The 23,052-nt window shown below is 51.9% G+C and overlaps 2 protein-coding genes across 3 annotated transcripts in view; one reads left to right on the forward strand and one right to left on the reverse strand.

Annotated features, from left to right (window-relative positions):
* LOC132593069 (zinc finger protein OZF-like) overlaps positions 1 to 22,113 on the reverse strand; it is a 47,897-nt gene extending 25,784 nt beyond the window's left edge. Inside the window, exons 1-3 of one of the 2 annotated variants that reach the window (XM_060281965.1) lie at positions 22,075 to 22,113; positions 21,270 to 21,461; positions 17,217 to 19,498 (exon numbers count right to left, since the gene is read on the reverse strand). In XM_060281965.1, the coding sequence (XP_060137948.1) occupies positions 17,922 to 19,498; positions 21,270 to 21,420 (1,728 nt within the window). In that variant the 5' untranslated portion in view covers positions 21,421 to 21,461; positions 22,075 to 22,113 and the 3' untranslated portion in view covers positions 17,217 to 17,921. Of the gene's footprint in view, positions 19,499 to 20,544; positions 20,693 to 21,269; positions 21,462 to 22,074 lie in introns of those variants that run through there. The other variant, XM_060281971.1, reaches the window with a different exon arrangement.
* Positions 904 to 14,254, forward strand: LOC132593086 (calpain-5-like). Its single transcript, XM_060282059.1, has 5 exons — positions 904 to 1,074; positions 1,664 to 1,860; positions 2,372 to 2,493; positions 8,818 to 8,954; positions 11,795 to 14,254. The coding sequence occupies exons 1-5, from the start codon at positions 904 to 906 to the stop codon at positions 11,972 to 11,974; spliced, it is 807 nt and encodes a 268-aa protein (XP_060138042.1). The 3' UTR covers positions 11,975 to 14,254.
* Positions 22,114 to 23,052: the final 939 nt, after the last annotated feature.

The raw sequence follows: 23,052 nt of genomic DNA on the forward strand, positions 1-23,052 counted from the left end.
GGGGGGGGAGACGATCCCCGAATATAAGCTGCTCCCTTAAAATTCCACAGGCACTCACCCCCGTTCCATTTTCCTGTATTTCTGTTTCAGCAGCGATATCGTAAAAGCCAGTTTTTTTAAGTTCGCGAATTTAAGCCACACTTTAACTTTTCACGGTCGGAATTTCTGTGTTTGTGTGTGTGTGTGTGTGTGTGTGTGTGTATTAACAGCATGCGAGGTAGGGTAGGCTGAGAGTCAGCGACCGTCCACCAAGATCACCCCAGGAGCTGCTGAGGGGGTGTGGAATTTGAACCCTGGTCTCCCCCATGTCCTAGCCCAGTGCTCTAACCACTGCACCATCCAAGTGGGAGCCAGCCAGGTTTGGCTCTGGGGCACCTTAGACTAGGCCTGCCAATCCTCTGCAGGGAACCGGCCCCTCTCCCTGGGTGTGGAAAGGGTCAAGGAGCCCAGAGGCCCACCCCCCAAAAGCTTGCCAGGACAGCAGGAGCCCCCCACCCACCACAGGGCTTGGCCTGGAACAAGGGCCTGGGGTCTGTGGTGTGCATGCCTAGGGTGCATTAGGTAGACTTGAGTGCCACCTGTGCATGTGCAGAGTGCATTTGCCCCGCCGCTGAAGGAACTCTCACTCGGTGGTGGCGCCCGCCCTGTGGAACCGTCCTCCCACCAGATGCCAAAAGGAAAAAAACACCTACCAGACTTTTAGAAGACATCTGAAGGCAGCCCTGTTTAGGGAAGCTTTTAATGTTTATTAGATTATTGTATTTTAATATCCTTCTGGAAGCCACCCAGAGTGGCTGGGGAAACCCAGCCAGATGGGCGGTGTATAAATAATAAATTATTATTATTATCATCATCATCATCATATCATGTTATATATATGTATTAACATATCATATTATATATATGCAGTCAAAACAATTGGCTGACGTTTTTTCTCTTCTCCCCCAGTTCTTCTTTGATGTGTCTGGACTTCGAGACTCAGTCCTGATCTCCTTGCAGCAGGAAGACACCCGTCAGCTCCGGGGGTCTGGCTCTGGGGGGCACAACCTCCCCATTGGCTTCGAGCTCTTCAGCGTGAGTCCAAGCACCTTGTTCTGGGGGGCAGGAGGTTCTTGGGGGGCGGGAGCAGGGCGGTTCATGGAAAACTTTTTTTTTTAAAAAAAATGCCTGCGCCAAAGGTCTTACCTTACTACACTAGGGATTATATAGCTGTATCTGAAATTTCATGCATATCAGTTAATATCTTGAGCCTTCTCCACCGAATTTAAATTTCAGTCTTCACGAAATAGGAAAACGGCCAAGTAAACAGCTATTTTCGTGGAGGAGGGTCAAGATATTAACTGATATGCATGAAATTTCAGATATAGCCATATAATTCCTAGTGTAGTAAGATAAGACCTTTGGAGAAGGCATTTTCAAAACTAGGTTTTTAATGACCCGCCCTGGGGGGGGAGGCCTTGCCTGACCTGGCAGGGGAGGGGCTGAGGAGGGGGCCGTTGGCGCTGAAATTTGAATTGCAGGACTCATCCAGCCCAATGGAGGCCTTTGAGCAGAGGCCGGCTGTCCACCCCCCCCCTTGAGTGGCGATTCCCACCTTACAGGGGGTTGGGCTAGATGACCGCTGGGGACCCCTCCCCGTTCCATGTCATTCCCTTCCTCGCAGGTGGAGCAGAACCGGACTTGGCGCCTGCATCGCATCCCGCCCCGAATGGCTGGCTCCACCTACATCAACTCCCGCAGTGTCCTGCTCCGGGCGGAGGTGCCCGGGGGTCGCTACGCCCTCCTGCCCACGACCTTCGACCCCGGCCAGAGCAGCGCCTTCCTCCTGCGGATCTACAGCGAGCGCCCAGCCAGGCTGCGGTGAGCAGGTCCCCTCAACCCGTACCCATCCACCCGCCACCCTCCCTCCCTCCTTCCCTCTGAGCATCTGCAGAGTGCATTCGCCTCGCCTGACGGGCCCCTTCGGAGCAGCTGGGTCGGTCCCACCTGCCCCTTTCAGCTTTGCAACTTTGCGATTTAATGAGGGTGACAAGTGTTCCTCTGGGCATGGGCAGAGTGCCTTCCCCTCTCTACAGATGGAGCCGGTTGTGTGATACCAGAAAGACAGAGGGTGGTTGGGGTTCTCTCCTCGGCTGTGTATTTATTTTGAAAGCACCCCCCACCCCACAAAAATGATTCCTGGGAGCTCATGTACCCCTGGCAGAGCCCTGCAGTTCACAGGGTAGTTTAGCGGGTGGGTGGGCTTTAGATGAAGGAGCCCTAAGCAGGGATTGCAGGGGGTTGGACTGGATGATCCCTGGGAGGCCCGTAGAGATCTATGTTCCTGGAAGGCTAAAAATACACTTCTTTCCCTCCCTCTCTGCCCCCCCAGGGCCATCAACCGCAATGACCCCCCACTTCCACGCTGCAGCTGCTGCTCCGGATCCCACCAGCTCATCACCTCCGTCTGGGTTCATCGGGCCGTGGGGCTGGCGCTCCCCAACTCCAGCAAAGGTGAGCTTGCGATGACTCCTGCGTTGCAGAGGGTTGGGCTAGATGACCCCTGGGGATCCCTCCCAGCTCCACAATTCCGTGATTCCGCAGAAAGACCCTCCCCTCTCCCTGATGCCACCCCTTTTGGGAGCCTTGAGCTGCCCACAGCACAAATGATTGTAGAACGGTGGAGCTGGAGGGGGACCCTGAGGGTCATCTAGCCCAACCCCCCGTGATGCAGGAACGGCAGATAAAATGACAATGGTTCTGTGGATCTCACTGCCACAAGGTGGGTGTTGAGGGCATGCCCTAGACGGCTTGCAAAAAGGGCATGGGGCGAATTCAAGGGGGAGGCGGCAGGAGAGGCCGGTCAGCAGCTCTGAGCTGTGGCGCAGAGCCTCCACATTCAGGGATAGTCTACCTGTGCCCGGGGGGGGTGCTGGTGAGGGAGGGGCCCTTGGGAGAGGGGTCCTGTGAGGGACGAGGGATACAGGGAAGTCCCTCCCATCTTAAGTTCCAGCCCATCCCCAAGCGCGGGAGAGAGTAAGGAGAGCTCTGCCTCCAGCGGAGAGTCAGGAAGTGGTGTCCGAGGCTCAGGCAAGGTTGTGGAGCCCAGGCCGCAGGTGGGACAGGAAGTTGGACGCACAGGGGGGAGGCCAATTCCCCCAACTCCCGAATTGCGACGCAAACGTAGGGGGAAGAGGTTGGGTCTGCCAAAGCTGTGGTGCTGGAAGAAAACGCGCCAATCGCCATTCGGGAGTTCAGACACCTCACCTTAAGGATGCATTTTTACTGCTCTGAACACTGTAAATAATCAGCACTTAATAAAAACCTTAAAAGACCATGCTGGAGTCGTTACTCTAGAGTAGCCATACCAGGCCCTCTGACAGCAACTCCCGAATCTTTTTTTGGCTACTTTGGAGTGCAGCGATGAGCGCTCAAGAGGCTGAGCATTGGAGGCTGGAGGCCGAAGCAGCGAAGCAGGAGCTGCAGAACCTCACAGCGCACGCACAGCAGCAATTGCATGCCGCTCAGGAGGAAGCGCGAGGGGCGCAGGAGGAGCTGAACAAGCTGGTGGACCAGGTGAGGACAAAAGAGGAGACTGAGAAACAGCTAAGGGTGATGGTTTTGGACCTACAGAAAAAGTTGGAAGAGGAGAAAGCCGCTAGAGGTGGGGGGGTGCCCCAGCCGCAGCTAGTCCAAGTGAGAAGGGGACAGAGCCTAGTCACCAAGTTTAGCGGCGACCCTAGGGAGTACCTAGGATTCGAGACAGAAATAAATTATGCGCTGGAATTGCATGCAGCAGAATTCCCAGATGACGCGCACAGAGTCTCCTTTATCATAGAGCATTTGACGGGGGCCGCCCGAGAATGGGTAAGACCGCTCATCGCGCAAAAAAATCCTTGCATGAAGAACGCAAAATTATTTCTAGAAGCTTTAAAAATAATGTACGCTAGTGACAGTGAAATGGAGGCCACTAAAGAGGAGCTTCATAACTTAACACAAGGAAAATCGACAGTTAGGGACTACTGGGCGAGATTCACAATGCTGGTGCACAAACTGGGGTGGGATCTGCAAAGTGAGCCAGTGAAATCAGCCTTCTACATGGGTTTGCACGCAGACGTTAAGGATGAGCTGGCAAGAGGTCCCAAACCGCGAACTATGGATGAGTTAAGCAAAGCGGCGCTAGCGGTGGGGGTGAGACAGGAATCCAGATGGAATGACAAACAAGCGACGCGCGCAGCAAAACCTTGGTTCCCACGCTCCCAGGACAGACCACATCACCAAACCCCACCCCAGGGCCCGCCCCCACACCCGCCCAGGCCAAGCCCAGAGCCGGAACCGATGGAGATCGGAGGAGCGCGCGCGCGGGCTTTTCAAACCCCGGCGGCGCCAAGACGCAAGGAGGGAAGAGGCGGGAATTGCTTTCTCTGCAACTCCCCCCGGCATCGCGTCAGAGACTGCCCTCATCGCAGAGAGTGGCAAGGAAAGGCGGGAACGGTTGTACCTTCCCCAGCTGACGCAGCACCACAGCAGGGAAACGAGACAGCCTGGCTGCAGGAGACAAGGGGGAGCGGCCAGGCACAGTCAGCAGACAACAGCCCCCGCCCGCCCACCCGCACAGAGAGGAGCACAGCCAGCCCACCCCTCCCAGAGCAGGAGTGGTTCTAGAAGTCACGCTCACGCTCCCAAATGGCTATCCCCTGACAGTCCTCGCCTTAATTGACAGTGGTGCCTCCGCCAACTTCTTCTCTAGAAACTTTGCAGAAGAGCACCAGATCCAACTTCTGCAGCTGGATTTGCCCCTGCACGTGGCCACCATTGACGGCAGAGAGCTGCTGGGAGGGGCCATCACGCATCAAACCCCCCCCCATGAGAATGACGGTGGGAAGGCACTCAGAGACACTGGCTTTCAACGTCACAACCATCTCAGACCCCCCCATCGTCTTGGGCATGAGCTGGCTGACGCGCCACGACCCCTCCATCAGTTGGCACCAGAGATGCATCACTTTTGGATCGGACTTTTGTCTGGAACATTGCATGCAGCACCAACCAGGGGAGGGGCCTCCGATAGCCACGGTGGCCACCATGCACGTCAAGGGGGGTGAGGCGATACCCAAGCCGTACTGGGACCTGCAGGAGGTCTTCAGCGAAGCGGAGTCCGACCACCTACCCCCACACAGGCCTTTTGACTGCCAGATCAACCTGGTGCCAGGGGCAACTATACCCCCAGCCAAGCTGTACGCCATGTCAGATCAGGAACTGGAGGATCTGCGCGCTTTCATCGACAAGAACCTCAAGCGGGGGTTCATCAGAGAAAGCAAGGCAGCAGGGGGCAGCCCGGTCTTCTGGGTGGACAAGAAAGACACGCAACAGCGCCGTCTGGTGGTGGATTTTAGACGGCTGAATTCGGTGACAGAGCCAGTGGCTTTCCCCATGCCCAGAGTGGATGATCTCCTGACAGCGGCACGCAGGGGCAAGATCTTCACCAAGCTCGACCTAAGAGGGGCGTACAACTTGATTAGGATCCGGGAGGGTGATGAATGGAAAACCACGATGTTCACGCCTCTGGGCTCTTTTGAATATCTGGTGATGCCCTTCGGGTTGCAAGGGGGCTCAGCATGCTTCCAGGCCTTCATGCACCACGTCCTGGGGTCCCTCCTCTTCAAGAACTGCTTGGTCTTTCTGGATGACATCCTTATCTACTCCAATGACCCAGTGCAGCATGTGAAGGATGTCAGGGAGGTGTTGCAGCGCCTGAAGGACAACCACCTGTATGTGAAGCTGGAGAAGTGCAAGTTTCACACCAAAGAAGTGGACTTCCTAGGCTACAAGCTGTCAGACAAGGGGCTGGCGATGGACAAGGACAAGGTGCAGGCCATCCTGGACTGGCACAGCCCCAGGACGCGCAAAGATGCCCAACGCCTACTAGGCTTCGCGAACTTCTACAGGAAGTTCATCAAGAACTTCTCTCGCGTCACGGCTCCTATCACCGACTGCCTGAGAGGCAAGCAGAAGTTCCGGTGGACACCAGAGGCGCAAGCAGCGTTCGAAAGCCTCAAGAGGGTATTCGCTTCAGACCAGCACCTGTTCCACGTGGTGCAGGATGCGCCCCTACGCCTGGAGACAGATGCTTCGGACAAGGCTCTGGGAGCGATTCTGTTGCAACTGGACGCCAACAGAGAGTGGAGACCCTGTGCCTTCTTCTCCAGGAAGCTGACCCAGCCGGAACGCAACTACACAGTGTTTGACAGGGAACTTCTCGCGATCCACGCTGCGTTCCAGCACTGGCGACACTTCCTGGTGGGCGCCAAGCACCCCATCCAGGTGTGCACGGACCACAAGAACCTGGAGTTCTGGAGAACTGCCAGGGTGCTCAACCAGCGGCAGATACGGTGGGCAGAGTTCTTCTCGAACTTCAACTTCTCCATCCACTACATCCCGGGAGAGCAGAATGTCAGGGCGGATGCCCTCTCCCGCAAGCCAGAGTATATGGAGGAGGAGTTGCCACCGGCACCCAGGCATATTTTCCCCCCATCAGCATGGTCCTGCGGAGCAGCAGTGGTGAGCGAGGCAGAACTCACAGCACTGACAGCAGCTGATGAATTTGCCACCCGCATCTTCAGAGAACTGAGAGGGGGGGGAGCAGGCCAAAGACTTTGAGGAAAGGAGGGGTTTGCTTTTTTACAAGGGAGCCCTGTACCTGCCAACCAAACAGCTGAGAGGTAAGGCCCTCAAGCAGATGCACGACAACCCAACGGCGGGTCATTTTGGAAGGGACAAAACCACTCACCTAGTCATGAGACACTTCTGGTGGCCAGGGGTGCGGGAGGATGTTCGGGATTATGTAAGGGGATGTGACACCTGCCAGCGAGCAAAGGTGGTCAGAGCGCCACCAGCAGGTTTGCTGGAGCCCTTAGCCACACCGCACAGGCCGTGGGAAGTAGTGTCCATGGACTTCATCACAGACCTGCCGTCGTCCAGGGGCAAGACCGCAGTGTTGGTGGTGGTGGACCTCATGTCCAAAATGTGCCATTTTATACCGTGTGCCAGGGCGGTCTCGGCAGAAGAGACGGCCAAACTGTTTGTTGACCACGTATTCAGACTGCATGGATTGCCTTTAAGGGTTATTTCGGATCGTGGCCGCCAATTTGTTTCCAGGTTCTGGCGGCGGCTCATGAACCTCCTGCAGGTGGAGGTCAGCTTGTCGACGGCTAGGCACCCGCAAACCAATGGACAGGCGGAGCGGGTCAACGCCATTCTGCAGCAGTACCTGAGATGTTACGTCAGCCAGAGGCAAACGGACTGGGTGGATCGCCTGCCACTGGCAGAATTTGCCTACAACAATGCGGTGCACGTCTCCACAGGGGTGTCGCCCTTTAAGGCCAACTACGGGCGCGACCTCAGATCTTTCCCGGAGAGGGAGGGGGAGGAGGAGGAAGAGGGCCCACAGGCAGAGGATTGGGCAGAGGACCTGGAGACGGTGCACCAGCAGCTCAGAGAACACTTGGAGAGGGCCAAGGAAGCGTACAAGAAGGGGGCAGATCGCCACAGGCGACCGGGAGAGGTCATCAGGGTGGGGGACAAGGTTTGGTTATCCTCGGAAGGTCTTCCCACCAGGGGGCGATGCAAGAAGTTAGCACCCAGGAGGCTGGGCCCCTTCACGGTCACGCAACAGGTCAACCCGGTAGCCTTCAGGCTAGCACTGCCGGAGGACATGAGAGTGCACCCAGTGTTTCATAGATCGCTGCTGTCGCCGTACAGGGAAAGTACCAGGTTCAGGGACAGCGATCAGCCTCCAGAGGGAGGGGGGGAGACGGGAGACGCCCGGCAGCTCAATGAGGCAACTGAGATTTTAGACTCAAGGAGAGGGGTGAGAGGACTGGAGTACCTGATAGCATGGGAGGACACTCCGCCGTCCCACAATGAGTGGATACCGGCCACAGAAGTACTTGAGGAAATTTTAGTGGAAGAGTTCCACGCCCTGTTCCCCCACAGGCCCAAGCCCTGGCACATGGAAAGGGAGGGAGAGGGGGAGGGGCAGGAGGAAGGGATAGCAGGCAGCAGCTCTCCATGGAGATGGGAAGCGGAATTTGAGGACACGGAAGAAGAGGTGTGGGTTTCACCGAGGTCAACGACGTCAGAGGCAGGAGAGGACTGGCAGAACATTTTTACTCCCACCAGCTCTGACGCCACTGACTTCTTGGGATTCCCGTCTTCTCAGGGGGAAGGAGAAAGATCGCAGGATTGGGGGGAAATTTTTACACCCACAGGCTCGGATGCCACAGACTTCTTGGGGTTTCACTCGTCCCCAGCAAGCGGAGAGCCACTAGGAAGGGGGGGAGAGGAGCCTGGGAGGGGGATGGATGTGAGGGACGAGGGATACAGGGAAGTCCCTCCCATCTTAAGTTCCAGCCCATCCCCAAGCGCGGGAGAGAGTAAGGAGAGCTCTGCCTCCAGCGGAGAGTCAGGAAGTGGTGTCCGAGGCTCAGGCAAGGTTGTGGAGCCCAGGCCGCAGGTGGGACAGGAAGTAGGACGCACAGGGGGGAGGCCAATTCCCCCAACTCCCGAATTGCGACGCAAACGTAGGGGGAAGAGGTTGGGTCTGCCAAAGCTGTGGTGCTGGAAGAAAACGCGCCAATCGCCATTCGGGAGTTCAGACACCTCACCTTAAGGATGCATTTTTACTGCTCTGAACACTGTAAATAATCAGCACTTAATAAAAACCTTAAAAGACCATGCTGGAGTCGTTACTCTAGAGTAGCCATACCAGGCCCTCTGACAGGTCCCACAAGAGGCCTGGGGGCAAATGACTGGGGTGTCTCCCCCTCCCTCTCTCTCCAGCCCCAGATGTCTACGTGAAGCTCTGCGCCGAAGGGCAGGCGGTGCGATCCTGCCTCCACAAGGCCACCTCCAGCCCCGACTTCAACTTCAAGGCCGTCTTCTGCCGCCGGCGCCCGCGGAAGCCCATCCGCATCGAGGTGGGTGGGGATGGGGGGGCAAGAGCATTGGCATGATCTCCCACCCCCACCGACCGCTCTCCCTCCCCCTTCTCAGGGCTCCGGGGGGCAAAAGGAAGGCTGTCCCGGGGAGGGTACAGACTGGATGGCAGGGGGTTGGGCTAGATGACCGCTGGGGACCCCTTCCAGCCCAACAGTTCTATGCTTTTAAAGCTCCGATACCTGCCTCTTGGGGCTCCCTTCCAACTCCACGATTCTATGAACTGGGAGGAAGCTCTGGGCCAGGAGGGGGGTTTGGGGTCTGCAAGAGGACTGAGTCCATGATGGATGGCGCCATCAGCGGTCCTGAGGTGGAACCGCAGAACTGTCGAGATGGAAGGGACCCCCAAGGGTCATCTAGCCCAACCCCCCGCAATGCAGGAATGTGGAATCAGGGACACCATCCGCCGCACCCCTCCTGTGGGGCCGTCCTCTTCTCGGCTCCTGCCGGCTTCTCCCCCTGCCCCGAACACCAACTGGGGCGGGCGTTGAATGAATGAATCCTCTCATTTTTGTTTTTCATTTGGTTCCACGAATACAAAGTTATAAACAAAGAATCGAAAAACATATCCATAAAAAGAGATTCATCCGAAACTCACGACTTCATCCCCCCGCCCTCCATGGAGTCTCATTTTAAACATTTATTACTGCATATAATTGTTTATTATTTAATTTCCATACTGCCCTATACCCGAAGGTCTCAGGGCAGTTCAGATAATATATCAAATTAGTATCATGAAGCCCGTTAAATTAACGGGTGCTAGAACAGTGACAGGATCGGGCTGCGCTCACAGGCAAAACCGTGTGGGGTTTTTTTTTGGGGGGGGGACTCATTCATTCATTCATTCAAATATCTGGGTCCTTTTTTGTAGGGGGGGCAGGCGACGCACCTGCCGGATTGCACTTTAGGGCGCAGCTGGAGGAAATGGGAAAGCGCTCCAACAACAGGTGCCGGGGGAGATCGAGTTGCTTGCATCGGCTCGCTCCTTCCCGGAGGGAGCCCAGAAACAGAGGCTGCCACCCGTTGCAGTGCTTCTCCTCAGACAACCTGGGGGGGGAGAGAATCACCTCAGCCCCTCGCCCGCCTCCCTCGGCCAGCCTGAGGCGGACTCGAACTGTAGGCCCCACCCCCCTGCGAGTGAACCCAGGCAGCATTTCTCCTCGGGCGGTGGGAGGTTTCGAAGGGGAGAGAGATAGGAACGGAGAGAGCGGGAGGGAAAACACTTGTGGCGGCCTCGCTAGCCAGGAATGTGGCTGGCCCACCACCAACACCAGCCCGCCAACCGCCCTCGTTAGTTTTTAATTGTTGCTGGGAAGCGTAGTTTGAAAGGCGGCTGGGGGACGCCGCTGCCACTGAGGCCGAGTGGTTCTTTCTCCCTCCATCTTGTGACCGAATTTGTGGCCGTCTCCCACTCCTCCTCCCCCCGCACGTTGCTCCACTTGGGCACCGGTGCTCCGAAAGAGGGAGCTGAGGAGGCGGCTGCACAATTGTCGCCTGTGGCCGGAGTGAAGAGGCTGGAACGGAGCCCAAGCCTGGAGCTGGTAAGGGGAGGGAGCCGAATGCCTCGTGTCTCTGCGTCCAATCCCTGTGTCCATGGGGCACATGCGCAGTAGCACGGACACAGAGACTGGACGCAGAGACACTTGCACTTCATTATATAGGATACGCAAAATCAAAACAAAAAACGACAACGCAATAAAAAACAACCACTCAAAAGAGCCAGCATTTTAAAAAGGGTATAGGATGTCAAATCAAACCACGTTTTTGCCTGGTGGCTAAAGGTGTATAATGAAGGCGCTAGGCGAACTTCCCTGGGGAGAGTATGCCACACATGGGGAGCCACTGCAGAAAAGGCCCTGTTCTCGTGTTCTTTCATACTTCAATTTTTATATCAAACCACATTGTCCGCGGTGATTCTTACACTATAAGTGAGATCGAAATCCTGCTCGGGTTTCCATCTGCTTACAGTGGTTTCCTAAATAACTTATAAATTTTTCCCATTCTTTTGTAAACTTTTTGTCCTCTTGGTTTCTCAGTTTTCCAGTCGGTTTTGCCATTGGCATAGTCCAGGCACCCTCAAACTTCGGCCCTCCAGATGCTTTGGACTACAATTCCCATCTTCCCTGACTACTGGTCCTGTTAGCTAGGGATCATGGGAGTTGTAGGCCAAAACATCTGGAGGGCCGCAGTTTGGGGGTGCCTGGCATAGTCCCTCATAGTTTGCCACTCCTCTCTTGTCGGAACTTTGCCTTCTTTCCATCTCTAGGCATCTGGGCGCCTGTTGTTCCATACATAAGATCTCTTTTCTCTTCCTTTTTGATGGAGGCACCTGCAATTCCTAACAGAAAAGCTTCTGGTTTCTTAACAAAGGTTATTTCTTAGCATTTGCTCCTTCATTTCATTATATATCATCTCCCAGGAAGCTTTTGTTTCCTTACAGTTCCACCACATATGATGAAAGGCACCTTCTTCTTCTTTACATTTCCAGCAGATATTTGGAACTTGTCCTATACATTTCCGTCAACTTACTGGGAGTCAAATACCGCTGGCACATCATTTTCATATACGGTGGTACCTCTGGTTGCGGACGGGATCCGTTCCGGAGGTCAGGCTGGATCCTGAGTTTTTCGCAACTGGGTAGAGCGCTTCTGCGCATGCAGCAAAACCTGGAAAGATACTTCCGGGTTTGCCGCTTACGCAACCCGAAGTCTACATAACTACTCCTGTAGTTTTCTTTCAATTCACAACATGCCATGAATTACAAATCCCTTTTCCCAATCTACCATCTCTCATTCCTCTCCTTTTGGTCCCTGCTCCACAGGTGTGGGCCAGGCGGTTCCTGCGCAGCACCCGGCTGGGGTACGTCAAAGTCTTGGCTGCGGAGATGCCCCCAGACGCTGGCAGCGGGCAGGTGCTGCGGCTGCAAGGGGGACCCCCTGCCTGCCCTCCGGGCTCCATCCTCGTGGAGACCTCCACCAGCTCAGACCTCCTGGCTCTGTGAGCTCGGCCAAGGAGCCCTCTGTGGGTGCCAGGGAGTGCATTGGGTGACCGCCTAGGGGTGGGCGCACCCTTTCCCCGGAGGCCCCCTCTCCCGAAGAACGTGGAGCTGTCGGCACACAGGCAAGGACCACCGTCCTTCTGCTCAAAACGAAGGAGCCGTACTGCTTGTTGTCATTTATTTCTGCAGAAGTTTTTTGAAATATTTCATTTTATAACATGTACATAAAACGGAGAGAACGGTTGCAGCAGCCGTGGGAAACGAAATGGTAAAAGGGGCACATGGGACGCGTCTGGTTGCGCACGGGTGGAAATGGAAGGAAATTCTTGCCGTGGATTTCTGTCCTGACGAGGTCCAAGGAAAGGCAGTTGATTGTCAAGTCCAGTTACCGGGACTTGTCCACCACCTTCCGAGGGAGACTGTTCCCCTCTTGGATGCCGCAAACGGAAAAGGGAAACTATAAACATTGACAAAACCTCTCTTTGCTGGGCACCAGGAATGTAGCCATGAAGCTTTGAGCTTCTGGAACTTCTATTTGCTGCTTTCAAATGCTGGTGGAGAATTGTGGCGCACTTCAAATTTTATATTCTGCTTTAATAAAGTCTTCTAAACCCAGCAGGATCTGTAAAAACCCAGCTACACCTACAGTGTACAGAGTAGAAAATTAACAGAGTTTGAACCTAGGGAGGATGTTGGCTTTGTGGCTGGGAGGCTGGAGAGCGGCTGGCTGGGGGCAGGGTAACCCCCCCCCCGGAAAGAGCAGGTTTTTGGGGTGCTCATGGACCCCTCTCTGTCACGCTCAAGAACCCTCCATGGCTAGGAGCACATTTTCCCAGCTACAGCTGCTGTTATAAGAATTTTCCATCAATCAATCAATATACTTTATTCGACCGATAGTCAGAAACAAAAAAACATTTCTCAACACAAAGATAAACATATAAAACTGAAGGCATCAGAGGGATACATAAAAATATAAAAATATAAGACAGAAGGCATCAGAGGGATACATAAAAATATAAAAATATAAAACTGAAGGCATCAGAGGGATACATAAATGGGGTATGACCGCGCTACTAAACCTCCTACAGGTAACCCACATCAAGACATTCGATTATACGTTTCCGACACTTGAGCGCCAGGAAGAGGAATTTAGCCACTGAGAAGGTTATTTTCCCAGTGGGCTTGTTTAGCAAATATGCTGCCTGCCGTTCTCTTGGTCGGGAACTAAACTGAGATAAATACGGGTCTATAAGATATTGCCTTAAATCATTATAAAAGGGACAACTCAGTAGAATGTGTTCTGTGGATTCTACCTCACCCAAGGCACAATGGCACATTCTCTGACCGTATGGGACTCCTCCAAATCTTCCCCTCAAAACCGCTGAATCAAGGACATTCAGTCTAGCCACAGTAATTAGTATTCCACGTAGTGGATATCCGCCAGGTAACGGGCTGGTGCAGACCGATACACCTGCTCCCCTAAAAACATCCCAGATTTCACGCGGGCTATGTCCTCCTGTCTGGCGATATCCCCCAATCTCTGAGCGATCACCACTTTAGCACGGCTGTACGTCATGGACTCAATATAAAGGGAGGACAGACCGCACTTTTGCACTTCCTCTACCACTTCCCTTTCCCATGGAGATTTAAAATTATCCCAAGAATCAGGGGGGCCAAACCCATTGGTCTGAAACATAGTTTGAGCCATAGCCATAATTTCGCTTTCAGGGCCACATACCTAAAGGCTTGGCAACCGGTCTCCAATCTCATGATCGCACCCGCAACAGAAGGGGGGATCCTGACAATGGCCCCTTATAAGAATTTTAAGGTCCCAAATATAAAATAAATGTTCATAAATGTACTGTACAACACATAATAATAATAATAATAATAATAATAATAATAATAATAATAATAATAATGTCTGCTCACAAATCATCCTGCTCACAAATCATCCTGGCTAATTCTGCACACTCTACCATCTGTTTGCCATTCCTCGATAGTCGGCAGATCTTGATGTTTCATCCTTGAAACTCTGACCGGCATTGTCACATACAGAAAGTTTTTCGTCTTCTTTTGGTATCTCCTCCCCAAGCATTCCTAAAAGAAATGCCTCCAGCCTTTTAGGGAAGGTATATCTAGACATTATTTTAAGTTCATTGTATATACTGTCCCCAAATGCCTTTGTTTTATTACACAGCCACCACATGTGGCTATTATTTTATTACACAGCCACCACATGTGGCTATTATTTATTACACAGCCACCACATGTTTTGAATTATGGTGCTGGAGGAGACTCTTGAGAGTCCCATGGACTGCTAGAAGATCAAACCTATCCATTCTTAAGGAAATCAGCCCTGAGTGCTCCCTGGAAGGACAGATCGTGAAGCTGAGGCTCCAATACTTTGGCCACCTCATGAGAAGAGAAGAATCCTTGGAAAAGACCCTGATGTTGGGAAAGATGGAGGGCACAAGGAGAAGGGGACGACAGAGGGCGAGATGGTTGGACAGTGTTCTCGAAGCTACGAACATGAGTTTGACCAAACTACGGGAGGCAGTGCAAGACAGGAGTGCCTGGCGTGCTATGGTCCATGGGGTCACGAAGAGTCGGACACGACTAAACGACTAAACAACAACAACACCACATGTGGTAAAAATCGCCATCCTTATCTAAGCTTTCCCAGCATTTTTTACTTCCAGTCCTGTACATTTTTGCCAACTTGGTTGGAGTGAGATACCATTGATACATCATCTTCATGAGAAGCGGACATGGAGCAATGGATTCATATACAAGAAAGAAGATTCCACTTCCTGACAGTAAGAGCTGTTCGGCAGTGGAATTTGCTACCAAGGAGTGTGGTGGAGTCTCCTTCTTTGGAGGTCTTTAAGCAGAGGCTTGATAGGCATATGTCAAGAATGCTTTGATGGTGTTTCCTGCTTGGCAGGGGGTTGGACTGGATGGCCCTTGTGGTCTCTTCCAACTCTATGATTCTATGATGTTTTCCTTTAATACAGTACATGCCGTAAATTTTATGCCCTTATTCCAGAGTTTAGATCATGCCACCAACACTTTGAATTGTGCTTGGAAACATACCCTGATCCAATGTAGGCCTTTCAGGACCAGTGTTATATGGTCTCGGCAGCCGCTCCCAGTCCCCAGTCTAGCTGCCACATTCTGGATCAGTTGTAGCTGATCAAAGGTAGCCCCACGTAGAGCGCATGGCAGTAGTCCAAGCGGGAGACAACCAGAGCATGCACCACTCTGGCCAGACAGTCCACAGGCAGGAGCGGAGAGGGGTCCTACTCCTGGATTTCCCTTGGGGGCATCTGGTCAGCCACAGTGGGAACCAGACGCTGGGCTGGGTGGACCAATGGTCGGATCCTGCAGGGTTTCGCTTATGTTCTTCGCTGCTCTGCCAGTGGTGGGGGCCAGTGGCGGGGGCCAGTGGCGGCCTCCCTTCTCTTGTCCTCTTGCTTCTCGCCGCAGCCAGTTCGGAGGGGGCTGTTTGGCAGGGACAAAACAGAACAGACCTCTCTTGGCCCGGGACTTTGCCCCGCCCTCTTCCGGTGCGTCTCGTTTTGCCGGAGGAGAGAAGAGGCCAAAGTCCAAGCGGCTGGTCACTCTTTCCCTTCTTGGAGAGCTAGGTTTGCACGGGGGGGGGTGCTGACCCACTCAGGCCTCCCCTGCCCTCCCATGGGTGGTCCCCACTGTTATATCTGCTCCCCAGACCCCCACCTGCCCACTGCCAGCAATAAACCGCAGAAGCCGAAAAACCTTTAGTCAAAAGTTGTTCTTTTGCCAATGATCTTCGCCCCTGCGTGATTTATTGGGAACCAGATGCATCTCCTCCGAAGAAGCTTCTGCAGCTCTGCTCTCCATCCAGACATGGGGCGCCTTGGCATTGAAGACCCAGAAATAAGAGACCGAGGGGAATGTGTGGGTCCTAAGCTGGGAGTCACCGGAAAGGAGTTGCTGGGAGAGGCAGAAGGTTGTGTTGAGCAGGCGAGGGAAGAACAGGAGCAGAGAGAAAGTGCTCCATGGAAAGACGAGGTTGGGCTGAGCTGGTGTGGGAATGATCGGCAGAGAAAAATGTACAGCCAGCAAAATAATAATAATAATAATAATAATAATCATCATCATCATCATCATCATTTTATTTATACCCCGCCCTTCCAGTCAAGACCGGGCTCAGGGCGGCTAACAAAAAATATATCAACAGAAGTATAAAAGAAACAATTCAGTTAAAATACAGATTAATACAATGTTAAAATTCAATTTTAAAATTAAAAATCTACAAGTAAGATAAAACCATTATGAGATGAAACCTTAGGGGAGGGTAACCCCGGGGTCAGACTGCGTCAGTCCAAAGGCCAAACGGAACAGCTCTGTCTTGCAGGCCCTACAAAAAGGTGACAAATCCTGCAGGGCCCTAGTCTCCTGAGACAGAGCGTTCCACCAGGTCGGGGCTAGTACTGAGAAGGCCCTGGTCCTGGTCGAGGCCAGCCTAACCGCCTTGTGACTCGGGATCTCCAGTATGTTATTATTTATGGACCTTAATGTCCTCTGTGGGTCATACCGGGAGAGGCTGTCCCATAGGTATGAGGGTCCTAAAAGGGGATGCAATGCAACTCCTGAAACGGTGAACAACGCAAGCTATGATCTCGTATGAGGAAAGGGAATTAAGATTCCTCCTTCCCCATCCTCTGTGGATTAAAATGTCCAAAGATTAGGAAAAGAAGAAAGAAGAGGAAGCAGGATTGGATGAACATTAAAAGAGATAATAATTGTGGATTGTGACTTGTGGCTGAGATTTGATGGAACAGTTTTAATAAGACTTTATAGAAACTGGACCTAGAAACTGGAGAAATACTATAGTGATTTGGATTTTGAGATGATCATTATAAGAGTCACATTTCACTGTCTGAGTGGTTAAGATTTGAAGGCTGGGCTTGTTGTTTAATCGTTTAGTCGTGTCCGACTCTTTGTGACCCCATGGACCAGAGCACGCCAGGCACTCCTGTCTTCCACTGCCTCCCGCAGTTTGGTCAGACTCATGTTTGTAGCTTTGAGAACACTGTCCAACCATCTCGTCCTCTGTCGTCCCCTTCTCCTAGCGCCCTCCATCTTTCCCAACATCAGGGTCTTTTCCAGGGAGTCTTCTCTTCTCATGAGGTGGCCAAAGTATTGGAGCCTCAGCTTCAGGATCTGTCCTTCCAGGGATTTCCTTAAGAATGGATACCGGTAGGTTTGATCTTCTTGCAGTCCATGGGACTCTCAAGAGTCTCTTCCAGCACCATAATTCAAAAGCATCAATTCTTCGGCGATCAGCCTTCTTTATGGTCCAGCTCTCACTTCCATACATCACTACTGGGAAAACCATAGCTTTAACTATACGGACCTTTGTCGGCAAGGTGATGTCTCTGCTTTTTAAGATGCTGTCTAGGTTTGTCATTGCTTTTCTCCCAAGAAGCAGGCGTCTTTTAATTTCGTGACTGCTGTCACCATCTGCAGTGATCAAGGAGCCCAAGAAAGTAAAATCTGGGCTAGGGAGGGAAATGTGGGGAAAGTGTCGTCTTGCTGAAGGGGAGGAAAAAGGCTGGATACGAAATACAGATGGGATTATTCTGGAGTGCAAATTATGAATAATTGTTGCAACAGATGATTTTCAGAGAGGGAGCTGGGAGTTTCCTTTTCACATTTTTTTGGGTATCTTTTATATTAAGATTCTTTATTTTGAATTAAGGACACAGATAGGAAGAGGAGAGTTGGAGGTGCGAGGGACCTGCAAGGAATGCAGGGAAGGAAGGATCTCTCAGGGTGGGCGATGGGGAGAAGAGGGGGGCACCCAGGATTGAGCTGGGGCGCCTGTCTTCCCTATGTGTTGATGAATCATATGATACAAATGTGATAAAGGATATTTTTAGTTATTCTTCCCCCCTTCTCTTTTCTATACAATTGTGTTTTTTGCTATATTACTTTTGGTTTTTTGTTTTTCCTCTGTATGAATTCTTTGATGGGAAGTGAGATGGGAGCTTTTCCTGAAGCTCTTTCCACATTCGAAGCACTGATAGGGTTTCTCCCCTGTATGAATTCTTTGATGGGAAGTGAGATTTTCCTTCTGACGGAAGCATTTTCCACAGTCTGAGCACTGATAGGGTTTTCCCCCTGTATGAATTCTTTGATGGGAAGTGAGATTGGAGCTATTAGTGAAGTTCTTTCCACATTGAAAGCACTGATAGGGTTTTTCCCCTGTATGAATTCTTTGATGGGAAGTGAGATTTCCCTTCTGACGAAAGCATTTTCCACAGTCTGAGCACTGATAGGGTTTTTCCCCTGTATGAATTCTTTGATGGGAAGTGAGATGGGAGCTATTAGTGAAGCTCTTTCCACATTCAAAGCACTGATAGGGTTTTTCCCCTGTATGAATTCTTAGATGGGAAGTGAGAGAGGAGCTATCAGTAAAGCTCTTTCCACATTCGAAGCACTGATAGGGTTTTTCCCCTGTATGAATTCTTTGATGGGAAGTGAGAGAGGAGCTATCAGTAAAGCTCTTTCCACATTCGAAGCACTGATAGGGTTTCTGCCCTGTATGAATTCTTTGATGGGAAGTGAGATTTTCCTTCTGACGGAAGCATTTTCCACAGTCTGAGCACTGATAGGTTTTCTCCCCTGTATGAATTCTTTGATGGGAAGTGAAATGGGCGTTTTGACTGAAGCTCTTTCCACATTCCAAGCACTGATATGGTTTTTCCCCTGTATGAATTCTTTGATGGGAAGTGAGACCACCACTCTGACGAAAGCTCTTTCCACATTCCAAGCACGGATATGGCTTCTCCCCTGTATGAATTCTTTGATGGGTAGTGAGAGCGTTCTTATAACCGAAGCTTTTTCCACATTCGAAGCACTGAAAGGGTTTCTGCCGTGTATGAATTCTCTGATGGGAAGTGAGATCACCACTCAGACAAAAGCTCTTTCCACATTCAAAGCACTGATAGGGTTTCTCCCCTGTATGAGTTTTTTTATGAGAACTGAGTCTGGAGCTCTGACTGAAGCTCTTTCCACATTCGAAGCACTGATAGGGTTTCTCCCCTGTATGAATTCTTTGATGGAAAGTGAGAGTGGAGCTGTGATGGAAGCTCTTTCCACAGTCTAAGCAGTGATAGGGTTTCTCCCCTGTATGAATTCTTTGATGCGAAGTGAGACTATATTTCCGACTGAAACTTTTTCCACATTCCAAGCACCGATAGGGTTTCTCCCCTGTATGAATTCTTTGATGCGAAGTGAGACTATATTTCCGACTGAAGCTCTTCCCACATTCCAAGCACTGATACAATTTCTCCCTACTCTGTGCTCTTTTGTGTGAAGTGAGGCTATCCCTCTGAACGAAGCTCTTTCTTTGATGGGAGGTGGACCGGGAGCTCTGACGGATGTTCTCTCCACACTCTGAATATTTATATGACTTCTCCGCTATGTGGATTCTGTTCTTCCCTTCCCCCTTGTTCTTCCTTTCCAATTCATCACCATCTGCAATGAAGAGAGTAGCTAATTAGAGCCTCAGGAAGAAAGAGAGCCAGTTTATGGAACAAAATTCATGAATGCTTGTGATAGAGCAGGCATCTCCAACAGGTAGATCACCGGATGTCTGTTGCGGATCATTGGACATCTGTTGTAGATCACGGTAGATCTCAGATCTCCCCCCCCAAAAAAGCTTTGGCTCCCCTGAAAAAGAAACTCAACAACCTCTGCTCCCCTAAAAAAGCTCAACAACCTTGACCTGAACCCCCCCAAAATGTGCATAGATCATTGCCAGTTTTTAATTCTGTGAGTAGATCGCAGTCTCTTGGGAGTTGGCCACCCCTGTGATAGAGGAAGAACTCAATACAGTTAGATGTGGGGCCTTCCTGTAGTTTTCACTGCCTTTATTGGCTGGCATGAACTGACACATTGCTTGGCTTTTATCTGGAATGGATTTTGTTTGGCTCAATTCTGGAATCCAGTCCATCTCCCAGGTTAGTCATCTCTTTGGTCAACCAAACGCAGGCAGAAGCAAAAGAAAAAACAACAAACCTGACAGAAGTTACTTCAACTTCCCTTAAAACTCTGAGACCGACATTTAAAAAGGCCAGGGCTGTTCAGACAAGCCTGGTCATTGCTAAAAAAGGACATTCACAGAGAAGACTCTTGATTTCCCTCCATTCAGGGATCACGGTGGGGATGTGAGATTCCCAGATGCAGTGGAGGTTCATCACATAGAGCAGAGGTAGGCAACCTAAGGACCGGGGGCTGGATACGACCCGCGGGGGTCATTTAACCAGCCCCCGAGCTGCCCCCAAACCCTGCCGCCCACTCGGCAAGTCCCCGCACAGCATGGCTAGGGGACTCACTTCAGCGGTGTTGGCGGGGCTTCCTATCGGCTGCAGACGCCTCCTCCGTGCCAGAATGCGTGCGAGAGAGAGAGAGAGAGCGCAGAGAGATCTCCGGGGGAGTGAAGTGGCCCAGGCTGCTCAAGCCTTGTCAACCCCTGACATAGAGGTATGTATGGAATTTTAAAAATGATCTTATGATCTAACCGGGAGTTTTACTGAGAGGGTCCATGATCCCACGATTCTCCTCCTTGACTTCCTTACGCAGAGCTCTCTGGTCAGGATCCAGCAACGTCCCTGCCTCCTCTGTGAAACAAACAGCAACATCTTCACCTGCACACTCCTCATCAGCAGTTACCTCAATCTGGTTGGGCTAAATTTAAATTTATACGAAAATCACCTTCTTCACTGTGAACCCCCTTCCCATGTTCATGAGGAGACCAACTCTGTATTGTTTCGTTAGCAACAGAAGAGGAAAAGTGAATATAACTCACGCTTAATCTAAGCACAACGGCCACAAGAGCTCCTGTCTAGGCATTCGGCTTTGCGATGTTGAATGTTCTCTGTTCTCTCCCGTTATTATTATTATTATTATTATTAATTTCTTCACCACCCTATACCCAGAGGTCTCAAGGTGGTTCACAAAGAAGATCACAGCATATAAAATCAAAGAAAAAATCAAAGAAGAAAAATGGCTTAGGGAGCTGGGCATGTTTAGCCTGGAGAAGGGAAGGTTAAGGGGTGATATGATAGCCATGGTCAAATATATCAAAGGATGTCATATAGAGGAGGGAGAAAGATTGTTTTCTGCTGCTCCAGAGAAGCGGACACGGAGCAATGGATTCAAACTGCAAGAAAGAAGATTCCACCTAAACATTAGGAAGAACTTCCTGACAGTAAGAGCTGTTCGGCAGTGGAATTTGTTACCGTACCAAGGAGTGTGGTGGAGTCTCCTTCTTTGGAGGCCCCAGGGAGGGAATGCTCAGAGGCTGCGGGGAGGGATGCAGGAGGCAACCTGACCAGGTCCACCGTCCACCTTCCCCCTTCCATCCTCGCTAGCTTTGCAGAATCCGTCTCTTTCATCCTTGCTGGGGAGTCGAGGAGCCAAAACAAGCTGCAGGGTCCTGGGAGAGAGGAAGAAGCAAAGGGAGCCTCAGAGGCCCTGCAGGGATTCTCCTGCCCTAGATATTCTCCTGCCCCTGGAGAAGCACAAATGGGGCAGCCCCTTCCCCACAGAAGCCCCATTTCTAAACCTCTCCAGTGATTCCAATTTCCTCTGCTTGCTCCTCACCCCACTTCATAAGCCTGGCATGGTATTGTCAGTTTGCATTTCTTAGTGGGAAAAGTATTGATCTGATGTGTGGAGATTCTTTCCTCTTCCTATTCCTGAGTTTCACTTTCTCGTTCTTTCTCTGTGATTTTGTGTACATGGTATGCTTTCTGTTAAGGTTTTAGACCAGGCACCCCCAAACTTCGGCCCTCCAGGTGTTTTGGACTACAATTCCCATCTTCCCCGACCACTGGTCCTCTTAGCTAGGGATCATGGGAGCTGTAGGCCAAAACATCTGGAGGGCTGCAATTTGGGTATGCCTGTTTTAGACGGACCTCCTCCTCCTCCTCCTCCTTCCCACCCCAGTTTGTGAATAGAAATCAAACTTATTCTGCCCCTTCTGGTGAAATAGCCCTCCCTGCACCTCTGGGACCCCCAGCACAGCCTAAGAGAGGAGACTCACTCACCGGAGTCCAGGAGAGAGAAGGAAGCAGGAGGGGATGTGGGTGGGAGGGAGGGAGGGAGGGGCTTCCGCTCCGGAACACTTTCAACCCCCTCCACTTCCTGTCCTCTCTAGGAATCCAGCTCTGTTCCTTTTAACCCTTGCAAAGCCGAGCGCATGGAGCCCGCCCCTCTCTCTCCCTGCCTTCACTTTTCCTCCTTCTGAGCCTGCGCGCCAGGGGCTGCCCCCTCCCCTCCCGTCCCCACCTCCTCCATCTGTGCCAAGGACTCTGCCCCAAGGAGCCCACATCTGATCCGGACTAACCGCAAGGGAGACTAGGGTGGCCATGGGGGGGGCTCTCCTCTCCCCCTCCCCCAACATAGTACCTCCAGGCTCCTGGATCCCAAGGAAAGGCTGGGATGGAGAAGAGGCAAAAGTCTGCGTAGTGGCAGGAGGTGCCTTGGGCTCAGAAATGGCTCCAACAAGACACCCCCTCAACAAAAAAAAAAAACTCCAGCTCAGCGAGCGGGGGGGGGCTTCCCAGGCAGGAGATCCATCCCTCCCTCCCGAAAATAATCTCTGAGGACGTGTCCCATGCAAGAAATGAAACGAACACGGGGTCCGGGGGGGGGGGGCAGATGTGGAAGGCCCCTGTGTTGTTGTTTAGTCGTGTCCGACTCTTCGTGACCCCAAGGACCAGAGCACGCCAGGCACTCCTGTCTTCCACTGCCTCCCGCAGTTTGGTCAAACTCATGTTCGTAGCTTCGAGAACACTGTCCAACCATCTTGTCCTCTATCGTCCCCTTCTCCTAGTGCCCTCAATCTTTCCCAACATCAGGGTCTTTTCCAAGGAGCCCTTTGGAGACGGAACGAGGGATCAGCCCGCCTTGAGGTCTTTCCACATCCTAGAGTCCTGCTAACCCCTGAAATGGAGCCTTGCAGAATCGGACTCTGAGGGGCACCACAATCACAGAGAGACCAATGGAGACACACACACACACCC

Source organism: Zootoca vivipara, chromosome 13 (assembly GCF_963506605.1).
Source record: "Zootoca vivipara chromosome 13, rZooViv1.1, whole genome shotgun sequence".
Lineage (NCBI taxonomy): Eukaryota > Metazoa > Chordata > Lepidosauria > Squamata > Lacertidae > Zootoca > Zootoca vivipara.

Excerpts from the sequence above, each read along its gene's own strand:
- LOC132593086 (XM_060282059.1), top strand. The coding sequence starts at position 904 with ATGCAGTCAAAACAATTGGCTGACGTTTTTTCTCTTCTCCCCCAGTTC. Across the intron at positions 1,861-2,371 it reads GAGCGCCCAGCCAGGCTGCG|GGCCATCAACCGCAATGACC; the intron begins GTGAGCAGGTCC and ends CTGCCCCCCCAG. Across the intron at positions 2,494-8,817 it reads GCTCCCCAACTCCAGCAAAG|CCCCAGATGTCTACGTGAAG; the intron begins GTGAGCTTGCGA and ends CTCTCTCTCCAG.